Source organism: Pipra filicauda, unplaced genomic scaffold, assembly GCF_003945595.2.
Source record: "Pipra filicauda isolate LSUMZ 115617 unplaced genomic scaffold, ASM394559v2 scaffold12_size5214236_pilon, whole genome shotgun sequence".
In the NCBI taxonomy this organism is placed as follows: Eukaryota; Metazoa; Chordata; class Aves; order Passeriformes; family Pipridae; genus Pipra; species Pipra filicauda.
The window spans coordinates 2,723,781-2,743,118 of record NW_024103763.1 but is presented as its reverse complement, the minus strand read 5'-3'; the positions used below and the strand labels follow the sequence as shown (position 1 = coordinate 2,743,118).

At 39.9% G+C, this 19,338-nt stretch overlaps 1 protein-coding gene across 1 annotated transcript in view; it reads right to left on the bottom strand.

Annotated features, from left to right (window-relative positions):
- The window catches only part of MAP7D2 (MAP7 domain containing 2), a 38,661-nt gene extending 22,828 nt beyond the window's left edge, over window positions 1–15,833 (bottom strand). The window contains exons 1-5 of the mRNA XM_039378162.1: window positions 15,737–15,833; window positions 14,215–14,292; window positions 10,765–10,928; window positions 2,905–3,019; window positions 1,884–1,982 (exon numbers count right to left, since the gene is read on the bottom strand). Of these exons, the coding sequence (XP_039234096.1) occupies window positions 1,884–1,982; window positions 2,905–3,019; window positions 10,765–10,928; window positions 14,215–14,292; window positions 15,737–15,833 (553 nt within the window). The remainder of the gene's footprint in view (window positions 1–1,883; window positions 1,983–2,904; window positions 3,020–10,764; window positions 10,929–14,214; window positions 14,293–15,736) is intronic.
- Window positions 15,834–19,338: the final 3,505 nt, after the last annotated feature.

Genomic DNA, 19,338 nt, shown 5'->3' with positions numbered 1-19,338 from the left:
ATTCACGTCATGGCGTTGATAAACTCCCAAAATTAACCTTGCATTTGTACTCGTGGCCCTTGCCACTCACAGCACTGAATTAGGCAGGAGATAAGCTCTTTCTGACTGCTGGAAGAGCAGCACATCCTGTGACACATGCTTTGGGATGCAACTTTTCTGCCTGTGAATTTAACATTCCAGTTTTACAACAGCCTATTTTTTGTACTGCCCCTGGCACCTAATTATATATCAGGTCTGAGTGAGTGAAGCCATTCTGATACAAGATACTCAATACCAACACAAGCATAAAGTTACCCAAAGAAAACAAACTGCACACATGACAACTCTGAACTCATCTTCATTCCCTCTCCCCTCTACTTTCAGTCTGGAAGACCTGGGATAGACCTCAGGTATTATTCTAATAGTAAAATTAAGCAACATTTGTGTGCTTGCATGATGAGACCTCACTCTTTGGCTTTATCTTTTTGTGCTTGAGAAGATGAAAAAAAAAAAAGGCAGGCAGATTCTTGGTACATTTTTCTTCTGAAATACTGTTTGACAAAGTCTGTTTGAGCACAATATCCATTTCCTACCTTGGCATTTATTCAACTGAATGAAGGAAAAATGTTACCTAAGTATTACTACAATGTACTAGTACATGATGATCACTGTATGATACTCAGAAGCCAAAAACATAGGTTCCTTGCCCTCTAAATTTATTTTTATTTCTTTCAAAACCAAAAATTTGATTTTTATTTCTTTCAAAACCAAAAATATCATTTTGCAAGGCACATGCATGTGTAATTCTGCAGCTCCTAAGTTACTGTATTCCCCATTACATCCATCAAATCATTGCCTCAGTGGGGTTTGCAAGATTTGCTTCCATCTACTACAGTAGACAATACAATTTGCTTTTTTAAAAAAGCATGTATGATGCTGGTATGCTGCAAAACATCAGTTGCACAGCCAAATGTCTTTGCACATAAACAACAATTAGTATAAAAATTTGAATCTCTTACACAGAAATAAGAATTCTGTGAGACCATGGGCAGAACATTTATTGTACATTCTGCAGGAGTAATAGCCAAGCCTAACTCCTCCTTTGGGGGGAGAGAAGGAACCTACTTCTCAAAAGCACAGGCTGTGTTTTGTTTTCAAAATGCCAAGTACATTTACAATCAAGATTAGAAATCCTATATGCAATACATTCGTAATTTTGGAGGACCATGTACTTCACAGTCCTTTTATGGAAACAGTAACTAAAAAATCCTAGCCACAAAAAAAATGCAAAAAAAGATAACTGAACAGTATAAAACATAATTGTTTAAACAAAGTCAACTCCCTGACTTTGTTACAAATACCAGTTAAGCCAAAATTCATTTTAGGAGGCTGAAAACACAGCATGGCCACGTAAATTTATTCCAAATTTACTTGGTCTTAAAATATTGCAGAAAAAGGCCCTTGAGATGGAAAAAGAGGACTGTTTTGATGAAACACAGTCTTCATAACACATTTTGTCTTACTGTGGCAACTGAAATTTTTTTCAACAGCACCTGTGCCCATCCATTAGAACTGTCAAATATATGCCTAATTATACACACACACACACAGAGCACCCACAGAATTAACAAAGATGAGAATCTGGGTGGTAGAAGTCTACAGTTACTGAGAAGACCATGAAATGCCTCTACTGTGCTGGAATGTGAGGCATGCACTGCTCCACCATGGCAAAATTAAAAAGAAATTAAAAAGACATTCGTCTACAACGCTAAGGGTAATGCTGTAGACTACCAGACTGAAATTATAAGAAAACAGTGGTTAGGAAGGACAAGATCAGTGGATGGATTACAGTGATTAGAACAGTTATAAACAAGACATGATGGTACTGTGATTCTCTGAAATACCATTGAAGGAATCAGCAGGAGCAGTAGAGGTCACAGGGTCTGGAGGAAGGGTGTTGGCAGCTAAACCTAGAACAGGGGGTGGGGTATTTTCTGATTCACCTACACAGCAGAGAAATCAGAGCAAAAAGAGGTGAAAGAAATTACTGAATAAGTTGGGGAGCTGGAATTAAGCATAAACTGCACCACAAAGAAAAACTGGTTTCTTTCTCAAAATATAAAAGACTTCTTTTATTATTACATATATTTAATTTCTGGGGTTTTTAATGGCATACTATTAAAACTATGATGTGAAACAGAGTTTGCCTTTTTAAAGTTAAGTATATTTACACACTGTTTAAAAGAGTAACTGTCATATTTCATCATCACCCAAACATGGACATTTTCCCCTATAACATCATTTTATTCAAATCTGACAAATTTAAATAAATTGTATGATAAAAGAGAAAACATGCATCTTTTTGAAATATAAAAGCAGCACATGACTGATTATGTAATAAAAACAACTTGCTCTGAAGCCAAAGCAAAAACAGCAGTAACAGAATGTATATGGGGGGAAAAAACAAACTATTTTAAACTGCACATGCTGCATAGTCATCTAGAAATTCCCAGCAGGTTTTTAAAAGTACCAAACAAAAACAGATCATCATTTTGCAAGGCTTAGACAGCACTCAGTCCTTTGGTGAATATTGAATTTGCTAACTGTATGTGTGGGAAGACAATGTGGAGGAAGATAATAAGGGAGACTGTGCATCAATTTTAATTTTAGCATTTAGCATCCTCCAAACAGATTCTGGTTACTCCATTAAAATGATCTGCATTCCTAAAGTTAGGAGGAACCTTTCCCCTCAGAAGGCATTAGAGAGAGGAAGCCTGGCAAGCAATTACAAAGTAGTTATTCACGCCCCAAGGCAGAAGCCCCTACAGTACCACCCTAACTATAAAACCATCATACTTACTATCTCCACAATCTCACGCATTTTGCACTTCCAGATCTGCAATGCAGGCAGCCTGTTTCACTTACCATCTCTCCCTCCTGAGCCTGCAGCCAGTGCTCCTCCCCACGACCATCGCTTCTGCTTCTGTTCCAGCTGCTGGCTGCGTTCAAGGGACCGACGCATCATGGCTTCTAAACGTTCCTGGTTGTATTGGTACAAAACCAGAAACCAAATCTCAGTCAGTTCTTTGGGGGCTTTTTTCCCCCTCGCCTTCTGAAACCATGCTAAAAATACACAGTCCCCCTGTTGCTCCACACAAGATGATTACAGGCACTCGTTCTCAATAAAAGAAAAAGAAGTGAAAAAAGAAGGTATCAGCATTCTACCTACCTCCAGATATGTGTGTCCTTTGTCTGCAAGCCACTGAGGTCACTACAGAGGCCTAAGTAAATAACACAGGTTGCATCACTGCCTAGCATCTGCTCCTGCTGGTGAGGCTGCTGCTGTGCTCTGGACTTAATTTGTATAAGAATAATGCTCGACAAGCATTAACTCCTTCTTGTCTATGCAGACATCAGGATTTTTTCCCATCTCTTTCTGAGCACATTAAAATTGCTGCAATGCCAGTGGCTCCACCTAGTCACTCAGATAAATGATCACTTCAAACCCAAAGTAGGTTACTTTGCAGGATGCCCTATTTATATATTTATTTTTACAAAAACTCCCTCCTTGCTTCCGCTATGTTCCTTACAGTCTATGCAGTTAAACGCTTCTGATTTTTTCCCTCTGTGTATTTTTTTAGTGCATGCCTAGATCATGCTGTTCCAAGATTCACTTTTTTTCCCCTCACTCTATCCCTATGTTCTTCTCCATGGCTTGCTGAGGTAGGATTTTCAGACATGAGAGAATAAATATATTTTTTTCCCTCCCCAAATCCTGTTCCACCTTTAACTTACAGCAAAGTCTGGTCACCTTATGCCCTCTCCATCACCACCTGACTTACTGAAAGACCTCCACTGAGTTTCATTCCCACCTCCTCCCTCTGCCAGTTTCTCAGTGATTTATTGTTGTGGCAATGATCTCTGCACCTTTTCTTTTCCTCCTTTCAAGCAGATATAATGTGGTTCTTCCCCACCCACCGTTCCATCATCTAACAGCCTCTTTTCTTCCTCCTCCCAGTACCTCATTCGCATCTGGCAACCTCCTCACCCTCACAGCCCAACCCCTACCGTGAAAGATAAGTCTACTCTTGCTGCCTCCAACTTTTGCCCCAATGGATTTTAGACCTTTGATTCTATTAGTATTTTTGGTGCTATTACTTATTAGCTTTGCTATGTCCTTCTGCTCTAGTGTAAAATTCCTACTCTCATCCACTTCAAACTGGATCCTGCAGGCTTCTGTGATTACATCATACCCCTTCCGATTTTTATCAACCCCCTGCTCTGTCTCCAGTATCTTTTGGCAGCTGAGATCAACTGCATGGAAAACCCCTCATACATCTCTTGGACAGATTGCTTTCTCTAACTGATTCATGCCTTTGGACTGGCTTTCCTATTGCCCTGCTCTGAGGTATTTTACCACAAAATTTCAGTCTTTGTTCAAACATGTCTCCTTCAGTCTCTGCACTGATGTTGAGCCTGTAGTCTCTGATGAAACACCTTCAGCACATCAGACCCTAACATCAGGCACCTCCAGAAACCTCCATGCCAGAACTTTTATACATGTACCTGTAACCTTTGTGTTACCTTCCTGGGGTTCTGTCTACAGCCTTCTACAATGCCAGATGTCTTCCCATCATCTTCTGGTTATCTGCAATATACTTTTGTCTCTTCCACATCCTTGAAGAATCTCTTCTACTACAACTTGCAGTAACTTATTTCTGACCTCATTTTTCCACCTCATCCACCCCTACTAACAGTTATCCATCAATATCAACAGCAAGCCACTACCTTTAATCTTTAAGCTCTCTTCCCTCAATCTCATTAAAAATCACTTGTGCTATAAAGAATTCCAATATATTACCCTCCATACAAAGAGTGAGAAAAAAAATTTTTGCATACTCTTTCCATCATTCTCAGCTCTCTTGTCCCTGTTACCTTTTGGCCAGGTGCCCCACCCTGCTGTTACAATTTCTTCTGCTGTCTCCGGAAGACGATTTTTCAGTCATGTGTTTTGAGCTCACAGTCTATCAGGTAACATCATTCAAAGACCACTGAAAGCAGGCAGCTGCTTCCCCGCCCTCCCTCCCCCCTTCTGTCTCCTCAGTGCCATCAGTGTCCAGGCAGGCATGAAAATGCAAGCTCTGCCTCCTTCCTTCCCCTTCTTCTCCCTGTAGAGCAAATGCACGAAGCATCAGGAGGCAGCACAAAGCTCAAGTGCAGCCTCTTCTGCAACAGCACAGAAAATCCCACAGTTCTGAGTACCCTATTCACTTCTTGTCCCTACTCGGGGTGTAAAAAGGAAAAAAATCTTTCAGTCTCTGGAATCCGAAGCCACTCCCCTCTGATTTAGTTCGCTACAGTCTTTCTTTCTTCTCCTACTACTTGATGATGCAGTTTGCACATTTAAAACCTGTGTGTGCTGCCTTCGCATTTCAAGTTAATGCTTTTTACTTTTAATTTCCCACCTCTCTAATTTAATTCTGTTTGAGTCCTTTTTCTGTCCTTACTCTTTCCAAACCTCACTTATTTCATCAGCAGTTCTTCTCTGCAGTCTGCTTCTTTTCACTACTTTCTTCTACTATGCATCTTGCTCCAACCTACCCTTCTACCCACACTCTTTACACCAGGGAAAATTGCCCTACCGTTTATTTCTCACTAAAACATATTCTTATACAGAACCTTTATTTCTTCCCGTTTCTAATTAATATTGTTAGACATTAATCAAAAAAGATAAGATGAAAGGAGTCAAGTTTCAATTATCTGGCTGATTTATGTTTGTTTGCTGTTTTGTTTAGGGTTTTTTAATGACGTTTGGAGCAAGAACCAGCAATATTCTATAGTTGGCAAACCACCTAATACACTTATACCACCTACTATGCAAGTGTTTTAAGAATAAAATGCATGGTGAAATAGATTAAAGAAATTAAATGATTCCTCATACCTAATTGAAAGTCCATGCTACCTACAATCTGAGGTTGAAATCTTCAACTACGCGATGTGGAAAGGATCACTGAATTTCATTTGCAAAGTGCCTTTCATTAAAGCACTATAGAACATAATTATTAAACCTCATGCAGATATAGCTTAGATAAAGAACAATATGAAGGCCATTTTTCACAAAGAAAGGATGGTTATTAAAAAAACACTTTAAGTTGGCACAAAACTAAAAAGCCAAAGAAAACAATAAGACACAAGGAAGCATAGCACAAACACCTCATACATTAATAATTTGTTCTGTGACGAAAATTAAACCACAAGACAAAGCATTCCTTCACCAGCAAACGCGGAAAACCCTTCCAGTCTATGTTATAGATGAAATACCTTCTTAAAAAGATATTAAACTACCCATGTGATCCTCATTTGGGAACTCTAACAGCTACAGATAGAGGAAACAATGCCTGCAGTGAAGATTTAGTGAGTTCCCACAAAAAACTATAATGCACAAGAATTGCATGTAGGTTAAATTAAGAATTAATAAAACCATAAAAGAGAGCCATCTACTGCTAGTATCTAAAAATACATGTTACTTTCCAAAATTCAGTTATTCATCCAGGTTTTCCTCAGCCTGAGCAACAGAATAAACATTTGTACTGTCTGAATTAAAAACAAACAAACAAAAAACCCACAAACAAAACCCAGTTGTGAGAAAACAAGTAATTTGACTAAGTAGTTTCCTCTTCTCTGTGCAAAATATAACACAGATGTGACAACAAGGAAAAAATTAATTTTAAAAGTATTATGACTTAAAATAATTTGTGCAAACAATTCTAAACCGATCTTCTTACACCTACAATATAAATATCTCAAAGAGCCCAAAAGCACCTCTTTCCTCTTCTCTTTACATACAGCACAGTATGTAAGTAGCTCACTGTTTCCTGATATTATCAGCTGGCTTCATCTTTTGAGTGGCTCTTCCATATAGCAACAAAAGAGCTGTGTTATTTTCTATTTAAATAGTGCATTAAAAGCAATACAGTATTCTTAAATTTTACTACCATTCTGAATAAAATTAACTTCTACTCTCAACCAATTACAGTTACGGGTGTGTGTCAGGGTGTGTGCATCAAACAAATAGGACAGAGGAAGGCTCTGCGTTAAGGTACAAAGGGAGCTGCCACAGCAGGGAATGGCAGGGGGAGGGCAGAGGATGGTCAGTAATGAGGACTAAATATTTCTCCTCATGTCCACCACAGAGCAGAGTGAAAGACTGCTTGCAATCTCAAACAGTTTACAGCAGAATTTTTATATTTCTCATGCAACAGAATCCCACTCAGGATATGAATTGCCAAAATCTGTTTGGAAAGCAATTATTATTTCATATATTATAATTTTAAAAGTAATTAAATTTGAATTGTATATAATACAGTAAGTAATTAAAGCTATAATATCTTGAGAGTTGCCACTCTCTTGTGTCTAAGTGCATACTTTTTACAAAGGCAACAAATACTGCATGTGCACTAAAACAGTCTCTCCAATGATGCAGGATATTCTTTTCCATTTAGCAGTTGTTACATCAATCTTTCCAGTCAAGTGCTGGCTTAGATTTGATGCTGTCTACAGGGTCATCTAAACATTAGTTTACTGGTAGGCTCAGTGCTAATTTTATCAGTTTCCTTTTTAATAAAATCTGATGGTTTTATTAAAAATAAATCTTTGACTAGATGGATGTTATTGCCCTTATTCACACAAGCATCCTTGACATGGCCTGTACAAGTGATGTTCATATTGTCTTATGGAATCCAAGATCAGCAGAAGAACACAGATCCTATGAAGACTTCCAAGAACCCATGTACAGCTAGAGACCTATTTGCAAGGCATTTTCCAAGTCACATGGAAGTTCAAGACAGAGAAAAGGAAAAAATTATTTTAACTGAAAAAGGACTAGCTTTACTTTTATCCAGTCCCAGTTAAAAGCAACTCTTTAATCACTTCTGTTGAACAACATGTTTCTTTCCTCAAGGCTCAGGGACTGCTTTTACTACTAAAGGAGGAGGGCAACTTTAAGAGTAATACACAGAGAAGGACAGTGCTACTGAAGACCTCTGCAGATAAGAAAGGTGCAGTCAGTGTCAACAGGGCAAGCACATATTTTCATATATATTTATTCAGGTCCTGTCTGAAGAATCGGAGACACTTTCACTGTGCTCTGCAAGAAGCTCCAGCTGCCCCACAGGTGAACTCTAAGAGAACACCTCCATTCCTACCAATACAGACATAAAACCACCATATCTTATCTGGCATTGCAGAGAGGAAAAAGTAAGCAAAATAAATGGAATTTTAGCCACCTCCTCTTTAAGAAGTCCTTAGCATGCAAAAGAGCCAAGCAGAGGATGCTCTGACATAGGAGTCAACAAGTCCCCACCAGTTTTCTCACTCTCAAAGTCTTCCAGATGCAACAACAATATTTTGTAGAGAGATATTTATATAACCTGTTCCTATCACAAATATGCACTACCTTCTGCTGCGTTAAAAAGTAAGGAAAAATAACTTTGGGAAAATATAAAGGACAACAAATAAGGCAGAGAGCAAGGAAGAAAATCTCTCTGCTTGTCATTTCAGACACCTGATGAGCAGGTAAAATGGGTGCTCCAGTCCCCAGCCAGTGTAAACTAGAGTTAAAATGAAGAACACTGAGGACATGTTGCATTATATTGGCTCACTGGCCAGGGTGCCCCCCACCCCAAGGTGTGGGAAATACAGCTTCAAAGCTCTTCCAGTAAAGATGATCTTTAAATGGCCACAATGACTCACAAGCCGAGCAACTTGCAACGCCCAGGGAGCTGCAAGTTCATCATCATCCTTACTCAGACCCTCACTGTTACTATGCACATGGGGTTTGAAGGATTCATCAGAAGTAGAGGGGGAATTTGGCAGATCCTTTAGTAGAATTCGAGTGGAATTTGAGAAATGAGGGACAAGAAACCACGAAGGGAAGCCAGAAGGTGATGTCTCATATTCCCAGTTTCCTTCTTCTCTCACTCTTCCCTGTTCTACAGATTATTCCCCTGTGTACTCTCTCCTCCTTCAGAGGCTCCTGGATTTTTCCTCCCACCAGGTTTAATCCATCCCCAAACAAGCAAGCATCCTCTCCTGTCCTACTGCCCCTCTCATCTTCCTCAGCCTGGGGGAAGAGGGAGGGAGGAAAGAAAAGGTAAAGAAGCCAGATCTGGGCCTGTCTTAACTCCCAAAGAAAGGCTTTGGACAGTCTAAGCAAAAAAGACCATCCCAGTGAGAGAAGTGGTACTTGTATTATGACCAAACACTTGGAAGCCTTCCTCTCACCATTAGAGAAGTCTCCCATCACACGTAGTGTCCTAGGGAGCTGTAACAGGCTTGCTGATGCTTGGGACAAACATCACTCCATGCTCAGCCTCTTATGTCCATCACTAGGGAAGTGCAGGAGGCCACTGCAGGAGATGGAGTCCCCACTGAGCAGACCCCTTGGCTCTGACCTGCCACAGCCTCTCCTATGTCCAACAGCCCTGCTCTCATTTCTCCAGCAAAGGCAAACCGTGCAGGCAGGGAAAGCGGGCAGTTGCTCATCTCCCCACCTTCCTCTGCTGCAAATTTTGAGGACAGGGGTTTGGAAGTTATTGCACTTGCCCCTTTCCCTCACAACCCTCAGAGGGAATCAATTTTGCTTAGCTGCAAAAGGTTACTACAGCAAGAAATGCTGGGGAAGGAGCACATCAGGTCAACGATGTTACCACAGAAGAGAGACCTCCTACCCCCCTTTGTTTCTGATTTTTGCCATTTTTCTTAAAAGAATTTGAAACAAACCACATGACAAAATATTTTAAAATTAATTCTCAGCCATTACACAGAAGCCACAATCAGTATGTTAAAGCTGAAAGAGAAATGACAGGATATAATCTTCTCTTCAAGTTAATGTGAAAAATCTAACAAAAAAATTCAATGAACAGCAGTATATTATTCTGATTCCATGCAGAAGTGTTTTAAGTGTTTTGCAAAGTTATTGTGATCAAAAGATGGTAGGGGCAGAAAAAAGGAGGAACTGCAGATTTCTAGAGCTTTTTTTATCTAGGAACTAGGGAAATATCTTCTACTGGCCTTTTTTTTTTTTTTCAAACCACTGCCCCCTTTTCCAAAAATCATTAATTCTTTATCAGTTGCAGTAGCAGTGCTAGTGTTTTCATTATAAAGTCATGCAGAAATATACACACACACTGCATTCAGAGATCTGTACCAGAAATTGGACTCACTAGAGCAAAAAAAGAACCTTAAACAATCTCAGCAGGGAGTGTAGAAGAGAGGAAGGGTAGGAAGATGCTTAAAATATATGTGATTAATTCTGTTCTGTGCTAGAATTTTAAACCAGCCTAGATTCTTTACTGCTTTAAGTAAGAATTTCTGAGTTTCTGTCACCAAGGAAAAATGAAAACATTATTTCTGTTTCATGACAATAAACAGAACAGTAAAAAAAAAATCTTTCCCTTTTTGGAAACACTCATCTTTAAAAACTACCTTCTGGAAAGCTGATGCTTTATCATTTGACAATCAGAGTCCCAGATATGTTAGCAATAGTAGATAACTACTCTGTGAGATCAGACAGAAATCAAGTTAAAAAAACGCTTTGGAAAGTCTTTCTGATGTACAAGCAGTAGTAGACTCCTGATAGCTGTGGTGATGTGGTTTGCAGTTCCCGAAGTAATACCCACATGTCTCCAGTCCTGCCCCCCCAAAGCGTTTAATGAATGTCAATATTCAGCTATGGTTAATGCTACCACAGAACTGCTCTGCTGCACATCTCCCAGTGGACCTCACCTCCTCCTCTTTAAGCTTTTGTCTCCGTTTTTCTTCAACAGCTGCTCTCTTCTGCTCCTCCCTCTGCCTCTGTTCCTCCAGTCTTCTCCACCTCTCCTCCATTTGCTTTTCATACTGAAGTTTTGCTCTTCTCTCTTTCTCCAGTATCTGCTGTTCCCTGGCAGCTTATGCAGAGAAAAAGGTGCATTTCACTTTAAAAAATCTTCTTCTGTTTTAAAATTATTTGATAGCATGACACAATAGTGTAAAAGAACAAACAGTGTAAAAGTACACAGGGTCTCAGTACACTAAGATTAAAAACATAGTGAACAGAAGTGCTGAAACAACTAGTAAAGCTAAGTTATTTGCTCAATAAACAAGTAAGGAAGCCCTTGTACACAAGGTGACAGTTTGTGCCCCTTACCTATGTAAAAACAGTGTGCAGAACAGTTTAAAAACACTTTTTTGTTTATGCTTCAAATCTCTCTGTAGCTTAAAGCCAAATTATTTTTTCAGACATAACAAATGTTCCCAGTAAGCTTTGAAGTGAATTGGTTACGTACATTGAAGCAAAAGCCCTTGGAATTTCTTTAAAACTGCTTCTTGTTACGGAGCTGCCTTCCAAATAAATACATGAAAACAACATATGCTAAGTTTTCTATGAAGTTTTGAAAATACACCATTCAGCTCATAATTTGGTACTTCATCTTTACCCACTTCTGCCTTTCACATGAAAAAAAATTACTTCTGTTATCGAGGATTTGCCCAGTTGTTTATTCCAACTGGAGGAATAACCTTCTTGCAAGATCACCTTGATACAGAAATTCAGACTGCAACATTACATACAGGACTGTTGCTTCAGGTTTATGGAGGAGAACAAGTAGCAGAAGTTGATGTGGCAAATCATGAGGAAAAATTCACTTTTCTCATGCAAGTGTATTCCATAAGAAGGCAGGAAAGAGGAGTTCAGTAAGCATGCCTACATACACACAAGCCTGTAATGTCACATACCAACACACACACAGCCGATATCAAAGAAGGAATATTCTCAAAGTTGCCAGGCTAAGAACTTGAAAGTTAGGGAAAGTCAGAATTAATGCTGTTTATACAAGAGCTAGTCTTTCATCATGCTCATGTATTCAGCCTCACACTGCTCCTTCAGTTCCTGTTTCCTTCTACAGAACATTTTCACCCTTCTAATTCTATCGCAATATCTCCCCATCATTCCTAGGCTCTTGCCCAGCCATCTCAATTCCCTCCTCTGAGCCTTTTTCCCTCAGCTCCTGCCCTCAGGCTCTTTAACTGCAACTGTGACCTTTGGTCCCTTTTGGCCCCACTACATCCTCAAGCCCTTGGGTGAAAGCCAGAGTCTTTCCAACACCCAGATCCTTTCCCAACAGTTGTATTTCTTCCCCTTGAATACAGAATCCTCCTAAAATCCTTCTTCAAACTCAGCTTGCTTAGCAGAACACCTTCTAGCTTATTCTTGTTAGAAATATAGTTGATGTTGTCTTCTTTTTTGCCTTATGAAAATCCACTATTCCTCCCCACCCAGGACAGGGCAGTATGGGGGGGAGGGTGGTCAGTGCTGCAGGTGAGCCTGGATTGAATGGGTGAAGAGCCAGACTTGTCAACAGAAAAAGAGTTACCTCAGACACAGTGGAAGACAAGTGACCACTCATTAATTATTCACAACTGCTAGCCATGTCACATAGAGTAGGTGAAAAAAAGCATGCTGGAGTTCATAAAAACCAAAAATAAAGCACCCAGAGATTGTACCTTCTGAGTAAGTAAGTGAAATTGGGGACTGATTCTGGACAGAGAAGCAAACCATTCCGTCATCATGAACATACATACAATTCTTGTTCCTTGATTTAGGGAAACCACTGATTAATGAGTTTTGGCTTTGCTGAAAAGCAAAGTACCTACAAAGTACCATGTTGCTGCAAAGTACCTACTGACTGTTTAAAGGTCTGACCTCCTGGGGAACATGCTGCTTTTTTCCAAACTTCTAAAAGAAATTTGCCACAGTCAAACCGTGACCAAAATCCAGAGCTCTCCATTACAGAAATGGTCTTAACCCTAAAAAAACTATGTTCTCAGAAGGCACATATGATGTCTGGGAAAAAAATTGCATTCAACACCTTCCAAATTCCCTGGGCCAACCACTCCCAAATTCTCCAGGTTTCAGTTTCCCTCTCATCTCTTCCGCTTTTTTAATCCAAGTCCTTTCCAATCTACTCATCATGACACTTTCTCAGGAACCAGCAAGAAAGGGATAATCAAGAGGACAGAAGAGATAGCCTAGACTGGGCATACCTGGAAGAGAAGTAACCTACAGCTCAGGCTGGTTCATGCCCCAGATAGACAGAACCTCGGGGGAGATGAAGTACTAAACAGCAGCAGATTTTCACCGAACTACCAAAAGGAATCTTGCTGACCAAGCCCATGGTACTAAAAAACATCAAGTCACTGGTCTCAAGACTCAGGCTTTGTCAAGAAATGGTCAGCAGTTTGTTTATTTAAAGCAAGAAAAACTGTATTTTCCTATGATTCTTTTCACAGGTGTCCATATTGTTTTAGTTGACATTTCCTCAAAATATATGCTTAGCTTAAATTTTACAAAAACCATAAAACACTGACAATTCCTTCTGATAGGTATTGTCAGGTAACCTCTAGGAACAGTGCTCTTAGCCTTTCTTGTCATTACAATAAGGAAAAGTGAAGTTAATTGTTCAACATTTTTTTAATTTATATATATATATATACATATATACATATAGACTACAGAAAGTCCAAATCAATGTCTCAGAGTTAATTTTATTCATGCATATTTATATTAACTGGGTATACACACACCCCCTTATATATATTTTTTATTTTACACACACACACATTTATATTTTACAATTCCCTCAACATTTCCCTGGTTCTATTAATAGATTAAAAATACCTTATTATTTAAAAAAATTCTCTGAAACCAATGCTTATGCTGTTCAGGAACTGAATAATATTTTTTCTCATTCTCTTGAAAGATTAATCATTTAAAAACTTATGGAAAAGTATCTGCTTTAACAACTCTATGATATCTTTCAGTATGACTAAAACTTAACAGGCTAAAATTGAGGCTGCTTTACCAACATATTTACTACATATTACCCTGAGTATTATCCAAAGCTTATTTGATATTTTTACAAATCAGAATACTAACAGTCAGTATCTTGAACATAAACCTATATTCAAAAGCACATAAATGAAAGAAGAATATCAGCTTGTAACTACAGAATATTAAACACTTGAATGGAAAATCCAGAAAGACAGATTTATTTTTTTTATTTAATTCAAAAGAAGCGATAAAGACTAGGAACAGACTGAACCACAATGTTTTAAATTCACAACAGAAAAAATGTTTGTTAGTTAATCCTATTAACACATATACATAAATAATACATACACCTCCTGCCAACTTACCAAGGTATTTCTCCCTTTCTTCTCTTCTTTCCTTTGCCAGTCTTTGTCTTTCATCAGTTTTTAAAAATCCATCAATGGCTAAAGACAGAGAGAGGAAAAAAAAAGTCTTAAAAAGGTGTTAGTAAAACTAAAAAAGCATCCAAAAGAAATAAAAAATGCACCAAAAATAAAGAATTACTACTGCATTTAATAACTCCAATAACAAAAATAATTTTGCACTTGTGTGCATGCGGGTTAACATTCTGAGCAGAGTCTCCTACCTACTGCTGAACTCCGAGCACAGTTCCTCAGTGTAAATGCCTGACTCCTCTTCTCAGAGCAAACAAGCATGCTGTTAGTGTTTGTTTCAAAATGTAAAACTTTTTCGGGAAAAACCATAAGGATGCAATTAATATTTATTTATCTTTGTTAATAAGCTCATTTTAATTTTTTTGGCTAGAAAGAAAAAAGGTAGGTCAAAAAAGCAGTAAGCAGCCATGGGAAGTCCCAGCCTTCATCTTTATGGCTTACCACAGCCCCACAGTCTCCTTGCTCAGTAGCACCAGCTCATTTCAACAACCAGCAATTACCCCTGGATGAGGCTATGCAGGCAGCAGCCCTTCTGCCCTCTTTTCCAGGTAAGAAGCACTTTGTTTCCTCCTCGAGTTGGTATATAAAAGTAGGTTACTTTGGGAGGAGGTTGCCTAAGGATGTTACGTGCCTGGATCCAGACACCCCAGTTCCTTACACAGCATGAGCAACTGAAAAGCCCAGTTTAAGGAGGCAGGAAGGCAGAGTGTGACAAGGTGCCTCTGGGTCACCTGCCTGCACACCCTGGAACAAGCAGCCAGACAGACCTTAGATGGACCTTCTGCGACACCACAGGTAAGGCCACCAACTAGTGCCTTGACAGACCATCTAAAGGATGGTATCCTTTTAAAACAGCTGATGGGACCTCCAGTGCCCTCCTTTCTCTCTTTGTTTTCATGATCTCCTGGGGTCTGAGTAGTGCAAACAGGCATGGTGTCCCACAGCACGTTTACATCCTTTGCAATCATTATCTGGGCTCCCTACTGAGTTACTGAATTATAATTAAGACCCCTTCCCTTTTGCTCTGAGAACTGCAGCTACTAATTTTATCATATAAATATGAGTGGAAAAGTTACATAGACTGTAACTCCAAGTCACTTCCTGAAAAGTCACACTTGCAAGCTCCTTTCCAAAGGTATCCTGTCTGTGAGAGCAAGGATTTTGCATAGAAAGTCCCTTTCCATAAAATGCACTGTTCTGCAAGAAGGCTGAAAGCCAGCCTTGGTGGTCCCCAGTGACTGGTTAGACACACAGGTCTCAGCTGTCCCCCATTACAGTAACAGCTTGCTTTTTCCCCAAGCAGCATCTCTGACCCTCCCCGGCACACACAGACAGCGACTACTTGACAGCAGCCAGGCCCCTGGAAAATTGTGATTACAGCTCCCAGCTGGTTAATTACAACTAAATTTGTGGGTCAAATACATATTTATTTATTACTGAAGACACGTCTTACTTCCATAGTTGTCCGCTTGTTTATTCCCTTGGCTGCCATTTATTGTCACATTTGACAAGGAAGGAGAGAAGAGGTGGTGGCTCAGTAAAACAACCATGGCGAAGGTTTGTAACTACTTTGAAGGGGCCTGGCAAAAAGTAGGTAAGAAGATGAATCCTGTTGTCAGCCTAGCTACATTACAGCTCCAATAGAAAGGTTTTCAGAGATCTGAAAGTCAAACCATCATGAAATCTACAACTCAGGCTAGAAGCAGCAGAGGGAAGTGAAATCAAGACTGGACCAAGAGCCCAACGACAGAAGACTGGGCTTGGGAACCAGCAGAGGCTGGAGAAAGGGAAAGGGACAAGCAGAGGCACAAGTTAAGGTCTTCTGTGGCAAAGGATGTAAGTCAGATGGAAAGTATGGAATCCAGGATGGAGATAAGCTGGAGGGATAGGAGAGGAACAGCAAGACAGTTCATGTTCATGGACTGCGTTCACAAAATCCTGCACTGATTCCCATCACTCTCCTGCTTACAGCAACTATCTCCGAAACCCACCAGCAAAAATACATCCCATTATGTCTGTCAATAAAATTACAGCTAACTCATCTCTACTTTGACTGCTTCATGAACACAACTAGCAGAAGCGGATCTAAAAATCTTGCTCACAGCTGCCAGAGCTATCCAAAGTAGAGGCACAATTTTTCAGGTTGGCTTTCTCAAGCATTTGGACGTCTCCACCCCACTCAGATGGGGGCAGATGATCAAGGCTGTAAAGTCAGATACTTAAGAAGTGAGGATGCATTCGAATTGAAACAGTCTGTACAGTCCTTATTTTGCCTGGTCTTACACATATATTATGCACTTTTCCCTGTTAGGTCCATTTGCTTATTTATTCAGTGCTTAAGAGGTGAGCCAAGTTCAAAGTTTTTAGTGTTTCTTGCTTCATTTCTTTCTGAAACTGAAAAGTACACAGAACTATATCTGAAGTCTGTCTTGGAGAACAGCACTCCAGACTTGGCTATGTCACAGGTGAAACTACAAATATATGGAACTACTGCTCATTATATATGCAATACACCAACATGCAAAAAATGGAGGAAAACAGTAGGCAATTTAGTAAGTACAGGCATCAAACACATATGCATGTGGCAAGAGTAGCATTAAAATAGCACAGGTATCCTCAATACTGGCATTTCTTAACTCAAGTACTTGACTTTGTCAATTAGCATGCCTGCCAAAAATCAGGAATTTGCTTGCCTTCAGAAAGTAAATATAGCTTTGAAGGACAGCATAACTATTCCCTGGGTAATAGCTTGTACCTTGGAATGACTTTCGAAGGCCAAAATTAGCGTATTTACTACACATCTTCATATAATATACATTATGAACACAATGGGCACAGCAGTTGCCTGTGGCGAGAAATTTCATTAATGACAGGAATTCAAACTCCATTTGACACAACAGACTGCAAGCAGCAAGCTGGCACAGGTAACTACCCTGGCAATAACGTTAAGGGCATCCCTGTCCGTAGCACGGAACTGCCAGCAGAGGGCAGGACAAGGTCTGAAGGAACAAAGCGCCACAGCAAAAAACCTCTCGCTGTGCTAGGCGACCTCGGGGTAATAGTCTGTATACGCAGCTTTATCCTGAGCCATCCTCGTGTTTACAGCTAAGCCTCTGATCCCTCAGTTAGACAGGCACGTAACAGCTAACAACATGCTTAAGAGTCAGGAAATAAACGCAGGCTGGTTGTGCCTTCTGCCAAACAGAGTAATGAATATAAGGAGACACCGGCAGAAAATTCTGTTATAAACCTTTATTCCCAGACTTGCAGAAGAATAAGGAAACTGCTCAAATAATAACATCAAATCTTTTACTCTAAGGAAGCACGCACACAAATTGCTGCTACTTGTTAAAAAATCTCCCAGCCCTCCCCAAAAGCCCCCTTTCCAAAAAGTCACTCTCAAAGGCATGCTTCTAACCACAGGCCTAATTCCTTGAGACTGGGCCCCAATTTTTGATTGAGGGAGGGCAGCTGTTCCTCTGGGACTTTGTTACAATTAGCATTTCCAAAGGAAAAAACCATAACTTAAAGCCGGTTAAAATGTCAGCAGCAGTCCTGCAGCAGTAATATCCCAGCTAATGCTGCAGGATTCCTTCAATACTTTAATATTACATTGAAATGCATATTCACAGAAGTAAAAACCACTATGTTAATCACTGGTTCAACCCTTTTTCATGGGCAAGGTAAACCTATTCAGACTGATGGAACAGTGCCAGAACAGGTCCACACACACTCTGCTCTGCTCCACATACTGCTTGTGTAAACCTCTGGGTGGTTGCTCAAGACAAAGGAAGGTTGTTCTGCCCTGATGAGACACAAAGCAAGATCTGTCTTTTGAAATTCATATCCTGTTTCTGGTGAGAAAACAAGTTCTCGAGCAGGACAGTCAAGCTACTGGGAGCTGAGACTACATTTCAGAAGGACCAACCGGTTGCCTGGACACCTTGTCTCCTGAAATTCACACCTGAGTAATTGTCAGCAGGTAAGTTCTCCGTTCTTTTTTTTTTTTTCCTACTTTGTTGTTGAACCCACACACCCTTCTGTCCTCTATAATATCCCACGGTATTTGGTTTCACAATGTATACATAGCAGATACAGAAGCCGTTGATAGCCGGCATCCCGAAACAGGGGGGAAGTCAGCTGTGGATCCGAGGCCAGCTCTGCCCAAGTGTTCAACATACTGAGACCTTTGTCCATTCTACATGATTATGTTCAACACATTTAGACCTTTGTCCATTCCACATGACACTGTCTCAACGTTTCTAGACCTTTGCCACAGTATGTGTCATCTACACTGATGCTGCTGCACTGGTGAAATTCCCAGTTTGGATGCAGTCCTGCCAATGGGTGGCCTTGCCCAGGACCTGATGAGCCCGAGACACCACTGCACTTACACTTCCATTCTGCAAACTCTGTTGTTCAACTAATAAAAACTTAATATATAAAATCAAGGTTTTGCTTCCTAAAAACTTTCTCTCCCTTGGGACTGTTCTTTGAGAAAATAATAAACAGCCTTTTCCAACTGCCACCGCTTCCCTCTGGGTACTACTGAATGAAGAATGTTCAAGTTTTCAGTTACTGACTATACTTTGAGGGGAAAAGAAGTTATAAAACTGAATGTGGCTGTACCTGGATGACACTTTCTGTTGGCAAAAGGCACTTTTCCTGAATTTTAATTATGGTATATAGCTGACAGGCTTTCAGGTAGAGGCAACACGCAAACAGCACAAGGGCTTTGCAGGTATGTTCAGTAAGATTAAATGGATTGTTGTCTTTTTTGATAATTGTTGTCTTCTTTACATTTTCTTTAATTAAAAATCTTAATACAAAGAATCAGAGGTTCAGCTATTTAATTTTATTTTTATGTTTGCCAGGCTGGATTTCAAATACAACCAGAAAAGAAAAAGGGACATTTTCCATTATGTCTAATTAAAACACCAGGAGGGCTATCTGTTATTATAAAGATGTTAAGCTGATGAAGTCATTAAAGGCAAACAGTTGCCAAACACAGTGACATTTCAGACACCCCAGGCTAATTGGCTGAGCGGTGGCCTG